General features: G+C 52.2%; 1 protein-coding gene across 2 annotated transcripts in view; it reads right to left on the bottom strand.

The window, feature by feature from the left end:
* The window catches only part of UACA (uveal autoantigen with coiled-coil domains and ankyrin repeats), a 28,241-nt gene extending 18,476 nt beyond the window's left edge, over nt 1–9,765 (bottom strand). For both annotated transcript variants that reach the window (XM_027688321.1, XM_027688320.1), the window contains exon 1: nt 9,657–9,765. In XM_027688321.1, the coding sequence (XP_027544122.1) occupies nt 9,657–9,713 (57 nt within the window). In that variant the 5' untranslated portion in view covers nt 9,714–9,765. The remainder of the gene's footprint in view (nt 1–9,656) is intronic.
* Nucleotides 9,766–13,379: the final 3,614 nt, after the last annotated feature.

Genomic DNA, 13,379 nt, shown 5'->3' on the forward strand with positions numbered 1-13,379 from the left:
CCTCAGGTTTAGGTTTTAATTTCAAACACCTCAGAGACTGGGCACACACAGCATCAAGCTCTGTGCTCTCTAAATTCTTCTGCACATGGCACATTCCCATCCTCCCAGGAAAGGGATCCCACCCTGAGTGTCTGTCACCAGGTCGGGATTGCCCAACTGCATCTTTGCAGCTCACACCTGCTACCACAAACTCACTCAAACCTACAGAAAACCCTCCCCAGCCCCTCCTTGCTCCCATTTAATAAAACTTCTGACTAACAGACGCATTACTTAAAAAAGAAAACCAAACAAATCCATCACCTTCATATTTTTTCCCTTTGGTTATAACACTTCAGTAAATTGTATCCATGGCCTGTGATGTTCTGGAGTGCCAGCACAAGGGGGAATGGCTTCCCACTGCCAGAGGGCAGGGATAGATGGGATAGTGGGAAGAAATCCTTCCCTGGGAGGGTGGGGAGGCCCTGGCACAGGTTGCCCAGAGAAGCTGTGGCTGCTCCTGGATCCCTGGAAGTGTCCAAGGCCAGGTTGGACGGGGCTTGGAGCAACCTGGGACAGCAGAAGGTGTCCCTGCCCATGGCAGGGGTGGGACAGGATGATTTTAAAGTCCCTTTCAACCCAAAACATTCCATGATTAAATCATTACCCATTTAACAAATGCATTTCACATTTAAGGAAAATTCCTCACAGGAAAAGTTGTTTAAGAGACACAACACATTAATTAAACAGTACCCACTATAAAACATTTACACAATTCAAGCTTTCCCATTTTTACAGTTGTAAATGACTGCCAGGGATACAAAAGCTCAGATACCTACAGTGTCTTTGGCTGCACAAGAAAACCAACAGATCATCCTGAACTCTGAGCCTGGTGCTGCCAGGAGGGATCAGTTTATCTCACACCAGCTCCCGCTGCTCACACAGGCTGCTTCCAGAAACGGCTCCTCTCCACCGCCCTGGATTCATCTTGCTCCATCCCTCACTTAGCTTGGATCCCCGAGGATATTCTCCCCATCTTCAGGATCATCTTCAGACTTCATAACTCTTGGAAACCTCCCGGCCAGAGGAGCCGTGTGCGGGTCCGGCCGCGCTCGGGGCTCCCCAGGACCCTTCCAGAGCTGTGGGTCGTGTGGGACAAAGTGCCAGAGCCACTGGGGCTCCCAGGGAAATACTGCCCAGACCCCGCAGATCTTGTAAACAATACGTAGACAGTCTCCTGAGGCTGATCTATTTTCTGATAGCCCAGTCCCTGCCGGGCAGGATAGAAAGCGATGGCTATTAGTGCATTCCCGGCGTGCCCGTGCCCTGAGTAATGCGGGGCAGGTTTGGTGTTAACTGAGGAGACAGGCACGCAGGAAACCCTATTGCAGTGTTGTTGTGCTCTGCAGACAGGCAAACACTCGCTCTAAAATAACAAACACGTTAGTCAAATTAACTGTGCACTGACACGGGGAAAGTCACGCTTATCACCACTAATAACACACGAGGACTGAAATACTCCCAGGAGTCACTTTTTCCCCCATTCCACCAGGCCACAGAGCTGAAACCAGACTCAGGCTCAGACTTCAGACAGTTACAACTGCGGAGCAGATGGAATGCATGATCCTATTTTGACAGAAATGTAACCCATTTCAAATTAGAAAACACACATGCCTCTGCTTTAAAAAAATTCTCCTTTTACAGCATTGAAACCCTTTCTGAATAGAACCTGGTTTCAGCTTACTGCTGCTGCCAGTCTGTCTCCCAACATGAGAAACAAGAGGAGTCACAGAGGCTGTGAAAACATTCAGTGACAGCGCAATGATTAACAGGGGGAGAAGGAGAGTCCCCTTTCACAAGTTTTAAATTTAAATGGAGATCTCCCAAGTGCCATATTTAGAGGAGTAGGTCAACAAGGCAAGCAATGCACTGTTTTGTCTGCAGAAGAAAAACCTGGTCCAGGGCCAGAAAATCCACACACACACCCTGGAGGACACACAGGAGAGACTGCAAATAGCCTAATAAATGGATCTTCTCAGCAAAGAGTTTTAAAAATCACTTGTTCATATTTGGACTAATTCACTCCTTCCCAGTAATTTCTGAACTATCCCACATCCCCTGTTGTGAGCAGCAGCCTTTGCCTTGCAGCACCACAAAGAATGTGTTTCCCCAAAGAATGCTCCAAGCCCTCTCTGCAGTCAGTACCCATGTGACAAAGCCACTCCAAAAAAGTGCAGTGACTGCCTCGTCTTCTGACCAGAACCAAGTCTGTCTCCTCAAGCTAAAAATGGCTTTTTTTGGGGGGGAGGGAAAAAATAAATACACTTCACAAGTGACAGCAACAGAAAAGGCCCATTTAACCAAAATCAGTTTGGTGAGAAGTGTAGGTAAGACTGTGGCTTCCAGGTGTACAGTCTTCTCCAAAGTATTTATCCCAGAGGTTTCACTCGTCTCCATGTTATCTGCCTGCAGGCATTCCTCGGGACTGCAGCCCCTTTGTGCTGGAGATCCTCCTGAGACAGTCCTGACCACAGGATTTAGGATTGCTAAACCACATTCCCCAGCCCTGCCCAGCTCCATCAGCACAGAGCAGCACCAGGAAACACAGCACAGCTACAACTCCCACTGACTAAACTGTCCTCCAAGGCAGTGAAACCAGGGGGCTTGAAGGGTAGAAACAACTTAAACGTGCTCATGTTGTGTTCTTTCAGTGTAACCAAAGTTTAGAGCCCCGTTCAGAGTTGTTTATCAGAACAAAGACCAGAACCATCATCAGACACCGGCAGTGCAGATCCCTGGGGGTGCTACCCTACCCACCACCCACAAATGCCTGGCCAAGGCCAATATTACCCGGGTTTTATTAACACAGAGCAACTGTTTTTTTAAGCTCAGCCTGCCAGGAATCCTTCCCAACTCCAGGTCTCCAAAGATAAGGAGCATCCCATCCCCTCCATCTGTTAGGATCAGAAGCAGCCTCGTTCCCAGCAGTTTGTGTCTGGTGTGCTCTCGGTTTGAGGGATTTATCTGAGGCAGCCACGCTGGGTGTCTGCACACTCTGTGCATCCATCTGGGATCCCACACCCTTGGGAGGGATGGAGAGACATGTTCACACCACCCTGCTCAGAGAGAGAACATGAACTGAGCAGGCACAGGATACTGCTCCAAGTGCCCTCCTGGCTCTCAGGGAATGACTGAAACTTCCAGGCTAGAGGGATTCTACCTACATGCCAATGATCCTGAACCAATCACTGTATTGACTTCTCCAGTTTTTCCTCAAGTCCAGGTGAGCTTTGAGCATCCTCGACAGCCTTGGGTAAGGAACTGTACAACTCAACTACATAACAACATGCAGTGACAGGACAAAGGGAACGGCTGCACACTGAAAGAGAGGAGATTTAGATTAAGTATTAGGAAGAAATCCTTCCCTGTGAGGGTGGGGAGGTCCTGGCCCAGGTTGCCCAGAGAAGCTGTGGCTGCCCCTGGATCCCTGGAAGTGTCCAAGGCCAGGCTGGACAGGGCTTGGAGCAACCTGGGCTAGTGGAAGGTGTCCCTGCCCATGGCAGGGGGTGGGACTGGATGGGCTTTAAGGTCACCCAACCCAGTTCAGAAATACCAGCTGTAATTCAAAGAAGCTCTTAAGCCCTTCAGCCTGCAAGCTGGGCTAAGGCTGTGAAAGTGAGCCCAGTCCTGTCACGGCTGGGCCCGGCAGCTGATCCCATTACCAGCAAACCCCAAACGGGACACGGCCCCGCTAATGCCATTAGTGGGTGACATAAGCACAGCACAGAGCACAGCTCTGGGGACACCCTGCCAGCACCACCACAGCAGGAACCCACAAACCTATCAATGGGCCTTCAGAGAATCCCAGACTGGTTTGGGCTGGAAGGGATCAAAGCCCAGCCCATCCCACCCCTGCCATGGGCAGGGACACCTTCCACCAGCCCAGGTTGCTCTAAGCCCCGTCCAACCTGGCCTTGGACACTTCCAGGGATCCAGGGGCAGCCTCAGCTTCTCTGGGCAACTTGTGCCAGGGCCTCCCCGCCCTCACAGGGCAGGATTTCTTCCTCATGGCCAACCTAACCCTGCTGTGTCTCAGATGCCAGGGGCAGGCTCACACATCTGTCAGGCCGCCCACTCTGATTTCCTGCTCCCTCTCCAGAGGTCAGAGTACATTTGTAATCAAAACTAAGGTCTGGCAGACACACCCTGCATTTCATACAGCACTAAGTGACAAATGCTTTTGAAGTAGTTTGATTTATTTGGAAACTGCACAGACTGACAGAATGAAAGGGTAAGTTAGACTAGTGAAACTATTTTTTTTCAAAAGATGTTCAGCAGGTGCAGTTTCCCCTGCACTGCAGAGTATCACCCATCTACTCTGCAGATTTTGCCTTACCTGCATTTGCCTAGAAAAACCCTGCACACACCACCTACAAGGAGCAACAGGTCCCTCCAGCATTGCCAGCCTCCCTTTTCCACATGGCTGGGACAGGGGAAAATCCATCAGCACCAGCCACAAGAGCTCACAAGGTACAGTGGAAGTGTCAAAGGACTCTGCCTATAACCCCCAAAGGAGGCAAACCCTGATAAAAAAATTAAAAATAGTCTCAATTTTGTTTTGAAACAGCTTCCTCGTGTCTCATGGCCAACATACAACCACAGTGCACTTTACTGATAAAACAGCCTCAAATTCCCAGCCTTGAGACACAGACTGACTTGGACACCAATAAAAGTGATCAGAGCTGCTTATGCACTCTGCAAACAAAGCAGTGGCTCTGTAGCTCCTTTTAAAACTCTGTCAAGTCCATTTTATGGTGACTGAGGCCAGACTCACACACAGCAAAGCACATCACACCCTCTACAGTAAAGGAGAGCACCACAGCTCCCACCTCACAGCTACAGGAGCCCAGTCCTGCTGCCCCATCCCAGCTTCACCCCACAACTGCCCAGGGGAAAATATTTCCCTTTAATTGGAGCAAGGTCAGAGTCCAGCTGCCTGCACTGCCAGGAAGGGCAGCACATCACCTGCCTTCCCAGGACTCCGGGCACAGCATTAGCTGGAATTATGAGCCCTCAGCAAGGCCCCATTGATTTGTGTACTTCCATTTATTAACAAAGCATCAGGAAATATCAGGGGCTGATGAAACACAACGTGATTATTACACTGATACACAGGGATCAGCCCCAAGCACATGTGCACAGGGAAGGGATAACACACTGCAGCCTCAGCCCTGTTCTGTCACCATTAAGTGATGAGAACATGGAGACAGTATCAGCCTCAGATGTTCAAGCATTTGCTTACTCATATTAATATTTAAATACTGACAAAGTACTCCATAAGTTGCTTCTACACCAAAGGTCAGATGAACTCAAACCAGATAAACCATGGAGCTTATCTGTGTCATTATGTCTGCAAATCAGCTCAGGGTATTGAACTCACAGGCACTCACTAAACCTCCACTCTTTTAAATATTTTTAATTGCCACATTCCAAAGTGATAAAGCATTGAAACTCTCTTCTACAGAGCCTGAAAATTACAATGCACCTGTAAAGAGGCTGCACCACGAAGCTTTTCCTGGACCACAAATTGCCTGCTGTGTTCCTTCAGCATCAACCCCAAACATCACTGGAACAAACACCTAATTTCAGTTAACTAAATGCAAACGAATCACAAAGGGGTTTTTCCAAGGAGCACACACATCAGCAGGAGCCTCAATAAAGGTTCCTGGAACCAAAGGCGCTGTGAAAAACAACCCCAGCCCGGCCAGGAATGCCACTGGAATATTGCAGTGCTGTGGGTTCTCCAAGGTGCCACCACAGAGTCACCCCAGGCTGCCCGAGGGAGGCACAGGGACTGCTCTGGCCAAGAGCAGCAAGGCTGGAAAAACCCTCCTGCTGCCTCCCAGCACTGGGAGCAGTGGCTCCCAAACTGCTCTGCCTTTGCACGGGGCAGTGGTGACAAACACCCCAAAAATCTCCCTCGTGTACAAACCACCCTGTGCCACCAGCAGCACGGGGCTTGTCTGTGCTTTCAGAAGTGATCTTCAATCTTTAAAGGCTTAAAATTATCACATATCTATTTTTTATTTCGTTCCTTCAGTTACCAATGTGTGTTTGGCAGCACACTGGGGCTACAAAGCATTTTTAACACATTTCTGCTGCACGTACAAAGAGATAGTGCTGCTGATGAATTAGCAAATTCAAACAGTATTCTTCATTCCCCTAATAAAATGGGTCAGACCAGAACAAGAGGTGGTACCTGCCCTCTCTGGTGCTGACAGGGCAGGAGTGGATGTGTAATTGCGTGCTGGGTCACCCCACAAAGCTCCACTCCTTCCCTAGAGGAAAACTCATCCATTTAACAGAGCTGGGCAGCCTCCATGGGCAAAAAAACTGTTGACACAACCCTGAACAAGTTCAGCTGTCACTAACTACAGAGCCTGTGCAGATATTAATTTAATAATCACAGATTATCATAGCAGGGTAAGTGCTCAGGTGTCCACCTTTGTTCCTTGCACAATGGTTCCCACTAATTATAGACGAGGTTCGGGTTCTCTTAATTAAACAAAACCCAGCATCACTTTTCCCAGAGGAGAAAGGATTGGTAGAAGCTTTCACATGGTTTTATATCTGCTCATTGCCACCACGTGCAGGTGATTCCCATCTCTTGCAGGTGATTCCCATCTTTTGCAGGTGATTCCCATCTCAGGCAGCACTGCTGGTTTCTGAACCACCTGTGGGTCTCACACCAGCTCCACCTCACACCTTGGGATGCAACAATTCCAGAGGAAAAAAGACCTGCTGCTGCTCAGTGGCAGCTCTGCTCAAAGCACTGCCAGGAATCCCGTGTTTCCCAGGAATTCCAGGAGCCCCCTTCCCTAAATTCCAGGCCCCATCACAAAGGGCAGAAAGGTTAAAACCCCACAGTAATGAGATAACACAGCTCAGGTTTAACAGAACACCCCCACAGCTACTTCCCAAGCGTTACAGAAACAAGGAAGCACCTCCTCCCCTGCAGAGGCCACAGTCAGAACCTCACCACTGAAAGTCCATTTGCAAAGGTCTGAACCAAAAGTAACGTTGTGGAACAACAAACCAAACTTTCCCCAACCACCTTCTCAAGAGAAGCCCAGCAGTGAGCATTTCATTTGTACAGACAGCTGCACACACAACTTCTGCCTCTGCTGGGAGAGCACGTTTCCTAAACACAAACCAGGTCACAAACTCACATTTATAGTACCAGGATGTATTTTGGAACCTCAGAAACACGGGCAGTGTGTGCTGCTGTGGGCACCCAGTGGGACTGACTACATTAATTAAAGTCTTTTCTGTAACTGCTGGTGAAAGAGGCATCACCTCTGACCTCATGGCTTTGTGCTCCACAGAGTCTCACATTAAAGCTTCCAGCCTACACTCCTGCTAAAGACAAGCATTTGTCTCACTATTCAGAGCACTGAACAGGCTGCTCAGATGATTTTCCAAGCACCATCAGCCAGCTGGAGTTGGCAAAACCAGGTAATTTCATTTCAGGCAAAACGTTCGGGATAATTGTGGAATTGTTAATAACTATTGCTTTTGCTTTTTGTGGCTTCCCTCCATCAGGAGCCCAGTAATAAAGCCATTTCCAACAGATCTCCATCAGAAGGCACGTAATTACTCCCTTAACCTGGAGGAAGATTTCCAAAAGCAGCATGGATTAGGTTTCTCTCCACCCCCCAGGAAATAGCACTGGGTGGGGAGAGGAGAGAGGGATGAAGTTTCTCAAACAGGCAACTCTTTTACTCCCCTTTGAGCAGGATCTGTAAAGCTCCCGCTGGCAGGATTCCCACCCACTTCCCTCCTTCCCCAGCAGCAGAACAGAGACCCGGCTTCATCCCTTCATCCCCCTTCGGCCTCACTGTTAACACCCCCATCCGCGGGGATGGATTCTTTCCCCCCACATAGAAGGTTATAGGTTGGTATTTGATGAGCTGGTGGAGTGATCATGTAACCAAACTATGTAATAAACAGGGGAAATGAGTTTATCATGGATACAAAGCCCAGTTTTTAAAGGATCTCGCTGAAAGCTATTTCCCTTCACATATTTCAGAATAACTCCAGCTCTTAAAAGAATTAAAACTACTCAAACCTCCTTTGAAGACAAGGTTTGTTGAGCCCTCACCTATGGAAGTGAAAAATCTCCATGCCTACTCAAAACAAATACGGGTGCTGTCGGTCTTTGTTGAGACTTAATTATCGTGGGCTAATTTGAGAATGACAAACAGCTCTAAAAGTACAGGACAACTGATGAGCACAAGCCAGCGCCAGCCTACACATGACAAATCATCATAACTGCCTCGTGAATCACTGCCGTGCTCCGGGAATGCTCCGGAGCCGTCCCTGGCAGGGACCGCACTCAGCGCTTCCCAAACCTCAGCATCCACACCTCTTTCCAACGAGTTATTATTCGCAGGTAACAGCTTCGGATCCGAGGCAGATGCGCAGGAGGATTTTAAAGACGGCCAATATTTCAAAGGACAGCTGATAAAAAAGGCAGCGTCCCGCGTTCTCCTGCCCTTTTCCCGCTATCCCACGGTGCCAGCGGCAAGTTGGGCAAAGGAAGGCAGGGACGAGCTCTGCAGCGCAACTGCCACGGCGGATGCCCGGGGAGGAATCCACTGAACAGTCACAATTAAAGGTGATTTACCACACAAAGCGATTTCCCAGCACAGCTTTCTCCGGTTACAAAGACCTCCCCCACCAAAAGTCATCAGCAGGGGTGAGCGAAGTAAAAATAAAGCCCAGCAAAGCCAGTTAACAGCAGCCTGCATTTGGGAAGACATAGAGAACAAGGCACAGACAACTGCACCATCGCAAAGGTGCATTTCCAGAGGTTCTGCCTCGCCCAGGCCCAGCATTCCAGCCCGGATGATCAGGAATCACTGCTGTGCAGTGACCAGCTGCCCTGAGAGCTTTTTGCCCACTTTCTAAGCAAATCCTGCTTCCCAAACGCTCCGGTTTCCCGCGGAGCCGCTGCCCGTGCCGAGCACACACGGGAGCCCCCGGGCTGGCTGCCAGCCGGGGCTGCACCGGCTCCAGGGGCTCCCATGGAAAAGAGAGGTGTTAATTCCTGCCGGGGCCGGGCAGCAGAGCCCAAGGCAGCGCTAAGTGCGCTCGCACGCCCGTGTTCCGAGCCGGGGGTCACGCCGGGCGGCCGGAACGAGAGCCGGGGGCAGGGAATGTCATCCATCCCCTGGCTGCTGTGCCCCCTGCCCTGGCCCAGCCCACCGCGGGTCCCTGCCCCCCAACCCCCGCGGCCCCTGGGATCCTCCAGCGATCCCAGCCCACCAAACCCCGCTACCCACGGATCCGGGGGGCTCTGCCCCCCACGCTCCCTGCGCACAGCGGAGCCCCCGATGCCGGGGAGCCGGGACCCTCCGGCTGTGCCTTTCCATGAACCGGGAACCTCCTGCTTTGCCCCGCCAGGAGCCGGGACACCAGCACCTCCTCCCCGAGGAGCCGGGACCCTCCCGGGGAGACACGACCCCCGTGCTGTGCCCCTCTAAGAACCGGGACCCCCCGAGCTCTGCCCCTCCAAGAACCGGGAGCCCCGTGCTCAGCTCGCCCCGTGCTCTGCTCACCCCGACCCGGAACCCCTCCGCAGCCCCCCGGGTGTCCCGCCGCCCCCTCCCTGCACCCACCGCGCTGCCCCCAATGACGGCTTCGTGCTTCTTGAGGCGGGACTTGAGGCTCTTCATGTCGGGCCGGGGGCCCCGCTCGGCTCCGCTCCCGCTCCCGCCGCCGCCACGGCCGGACCGCGGCCCCGCCCACCCCCGCGCTGCCCCGCCCCGCGCCGGGCCCAGCCAATCGCCGCCCACCCGCGCGGGCCCCACGGCCAATCAGCGAGCGGGGCGGGCGGGGAGGGACTTCCTCGCTTGAAAGGGGAGCGGTGGGGGCGTGGCCCGGCACGGAGCCGCCCGGCCGGCAGGGGGCGCGCGGAGGGAGGGGCGGTGCTCTGGGCCGGGGCGGCCCCTCAGGGCACCACGGAGAGGGCGGGCGGGGAGTCGTGAGGGAGCGGGGCAAAAGGACCGGGATAACCACCGGGATAACCGCCGGGATAACGACCCGGAACGGTCGGGGCCCGGTGGACCTGGCCCCGGGAAGACCCCGCCTCCATCCGTCCGAGAACAGAGCTCCCGATATCTGCAGGAGGGTTTGGAGCCCTCATCCCCCTTAACGGCACTGATGTGCAAGAGAATAAAGGGATCGCACCAGAGCTGAGCAGAGGCAGCATATTAAACATCGCCATTCACTCCCAGCCTCAGCGTGTCCAAAGTGGAAGTTTCCATTCACTTTTGTTCATCCCAAGTCTCATTTACCATCACTTTCTCACCCCATTTTACTCACAGCCCTGTCATGCAGCACTGGCCACTCAAGGTTTTTAGACTTACTTGAGACTTACTTAATTCCAGCCCACGGGCTGTGTTTAAAACCTTGCTTATTACAGCTGGAACGGGGCTGTTCCACCAGTGTATCTCCAATATAAGTCAGTGTGGAGATAAATGTCACTGCTTTTTAATCAAACCATGCTCAAACACTTCGGTTTCTCTATTGGTGGCTTGTTTAGAGGGAAAGAGAGTGGTGTCTTTGAACACAAACTCTCATTTTGCGCACATCAGGGTGGCTGGGGAGCACCAGCGTGCTCCGAAATTAAACCCTTCTCAGAGGATCTGACTCCAGCCTAAACTCATCTGAAGGGATTAATCCCAGATCTGGGCTCTTGGGAGGCACATTCATGCCCTGAATGCCATTTAAAGTTTTTGGTGTTTTTCTCCCTAAAGAGCCGTGTTTCAGGCGGCCTCTGTCCCTTCAGGAGCCATCTCCATTCCATTCCCCCAGGGATCCCTCTGTGCTTCCCAGGCACCGACAGAACCTCCAGCACCTCCTCGGAGCAGCTCCGACAGCTCCGGACACCCCTGTCCCTCAGCCGGGCAGTCCCACATGGCTCTCGCAGCTGTCAGTCCCCTGGGAACCCCAATTCCCACTGCTCCGGGCTGGCACTGCCACCCTGGCACAGACAATCTGAGCTGCCTGGCACAGAGCAAAGCCACAGCAGCAGCAGTGGAGATCAGGATTCCCTGGTTGTTTTCTACCCTGACGACACAAGTGGTTTCCTTTGTTCTTTCCTTCCTATTTCCAAAGGTATTGGACAAGCGAATTCCTCGAGCGCACCCGAGGCACAGCACGTCACAGGGGTGTTTGCCCGGGGATGTGCACAAACACGAGACAGCAACGTTCACATCCACTCAGGAATCCATGGGAAAAGCCCAACCCCAGCACCAGCCTAACCTGGGGCAGATGAACTGGTTTGAGTTGTTTGGATCGGAACCATTGTCTGCCGAGTTGTCACAGAAAATAGTTGGTTCATTAAAAATAAGCTTTTATTACAAAAGTCTCAGCTTAACAACATGTTGTCTGATTCTCAGGCTCAAACTCACAGCAGTGGCTTTCTCCTCTTCCCACCAAATTTGTGCTGTTTAAAGGAAGCTCCTTCTGAGTCACCCCCCTACTGGGAAAGCAGAATCTTAAAAATAACTCCTTGCTCTCGAGTCAGTGCCGAGAATTGCACACAGCAGTTCCAAGTGCTCGGCCAATTCCAGAGCCAATTCCATTATCCCTGTCCCCAGATAATCACACACATCCATGTGTTTGCCCCAGCCAGCTGGGTCTCTGTGCAGTAAGAGGGTGGTATCTGCCTTGTGATCCAGCTCCCTTCCAACAGAGTCAATCCTGAGGGAAGCATGTCCCCACTGGCCATCTCCAGCCAGGGTAGAGCCATCGGCCAGCTCAGCTGGAGCAGAGCATTCCCATGTTTTTCCTGCTGTCAAAGCTGGAAGTTCCCTATCTGAACACCATCTTCCAGCCCTACCTGTCAGCACAAGAACAAGGTATTTCACATTAAATTCCCGGAGCCTGCCTGGTCTGTGTGAGTGGCACCCCGGCCCTGCAGCCTCAGGGAGCACAGATAACCCTCCTGGAGCTCCACCTCCAACTCTCCAGCCCAGGCCAGACCAGTGCAGTCTGGACAGATGTCCCTGTCTGGCCCTTCCCTGACCACGGTGCCAGAACTATTCCCTCATCCTGGACACATCTCCTACAGGCTCTTTATCCACACTTCTCACTTTGCTCTCCAAATAAATTCAGGCTGCTGCTGCTCAGACTGTTGGCATGTAGTTCCCACTACATCACCCCTCTCCACATCCCATTCCTTTCGCCTGTAAGCTAGAAATATAGAACCATGGAATCACAGACTGGTTGGGGTTGGAAGGGACCTTCAAGCTCATCCAGTCCCCCCTGCTGCCGTGGGCAGGGACACCTTCCACTATCCCAGGTTGCTCCAGGCCCCATCCAGCCTGGTCCCTGTGTTTGTTCCGCAGCGTGCTCTCGCCATCGCTCCATCCCTGGTTCTTGGCTCCTGTCCCCTCATTGTCTGCCCAGACGTTCTCCCAGCTCTCTTGGAAGTGAGACAAGCCAATACAAGCCAACGTGCCGTGGCTCATGTTTGCTGTGCGTGGGCACAAAGACCGGAGCGCAACCTGAGGGTGGTGAGATAAGGTCACTTCACACTTCCCAAACAGACACCTGGAGCTCCTGCTGGAGATTTGTTCCCCAGCCTCCTCAACTTCATGATTTCCTTCTCTCGATTTTCTCCTTCAACCCACGAGTGTCCTTGGAGCAGTGGCTGACGCTGCACATTTCCTGGTGCAGACTCAGGGTGCGGTGGCTGCTCATGCCTCGGCGATTCTGTGATCCCAGCAGCCGTGTCCGTGGGGATGGTGGGAGCTCTGGGCACGGCTGCCTGCACTGACACACACTTAGTGCCGTCCCAGCAACCAGAGCTGGGATCTATCTCAGCAAGCAGCTTATGCAGCTCCCAAACGATCACCCTCTGTCTGCTCACACGGTTCATTTTTGTGACAACCTTCGCTTGCAGCAGCACAACAAAGGGGCTGCTTATCCCGGCAGTGTTTGCGTGATAAGTGCCGAGTTAATGGCACACGAAATTTGCTGGCTGGTCCTCTGCAGGCCTGGGATCTAATTAATCTCTGGCAAGTCCCCCTGAAATAGAAGCAGTGTTGGCCTGCACATGTAGCAGTCGAGACCAACTAATTGGAGCCAAACTGTACAGCGAGACAGGAGGGAGGACTCGCTGCAGCACGGTGGGGGTTTTCACAGTCACAGTGCTGCAGCCCAAGTTTCTGCTCCATTGGAAGAGCACCATTTGTGCCATTCTCTTACCCCAGTCAGAGCTCAAGAAATATTTGAGTCAGATTCACAAACATCCTGCAGCCACACAGGAGCTGGCTGGGAAGCAATCTCCAGACAAATCACCCCGTGGCAACATCTGTCTCCAATAAGTCTTA

This window comes from Neopelma chrysocephalum, unplaced genomic scaffold (assembly GCF_003984885.1).
Source record: "Neopelma chrysocephalum unplaced genomic scaffold, ASM398488v2 Primary Assembly neopelma1_75, whole genome shotgun sequence".
NCBI classification, from domain to species: domain Eukaryota; kingdom Metazoa; phylum Chordata; class Aves; order Passeriformes; family Pipridae; genus Neopelma; species Neopelma chrysocephalum.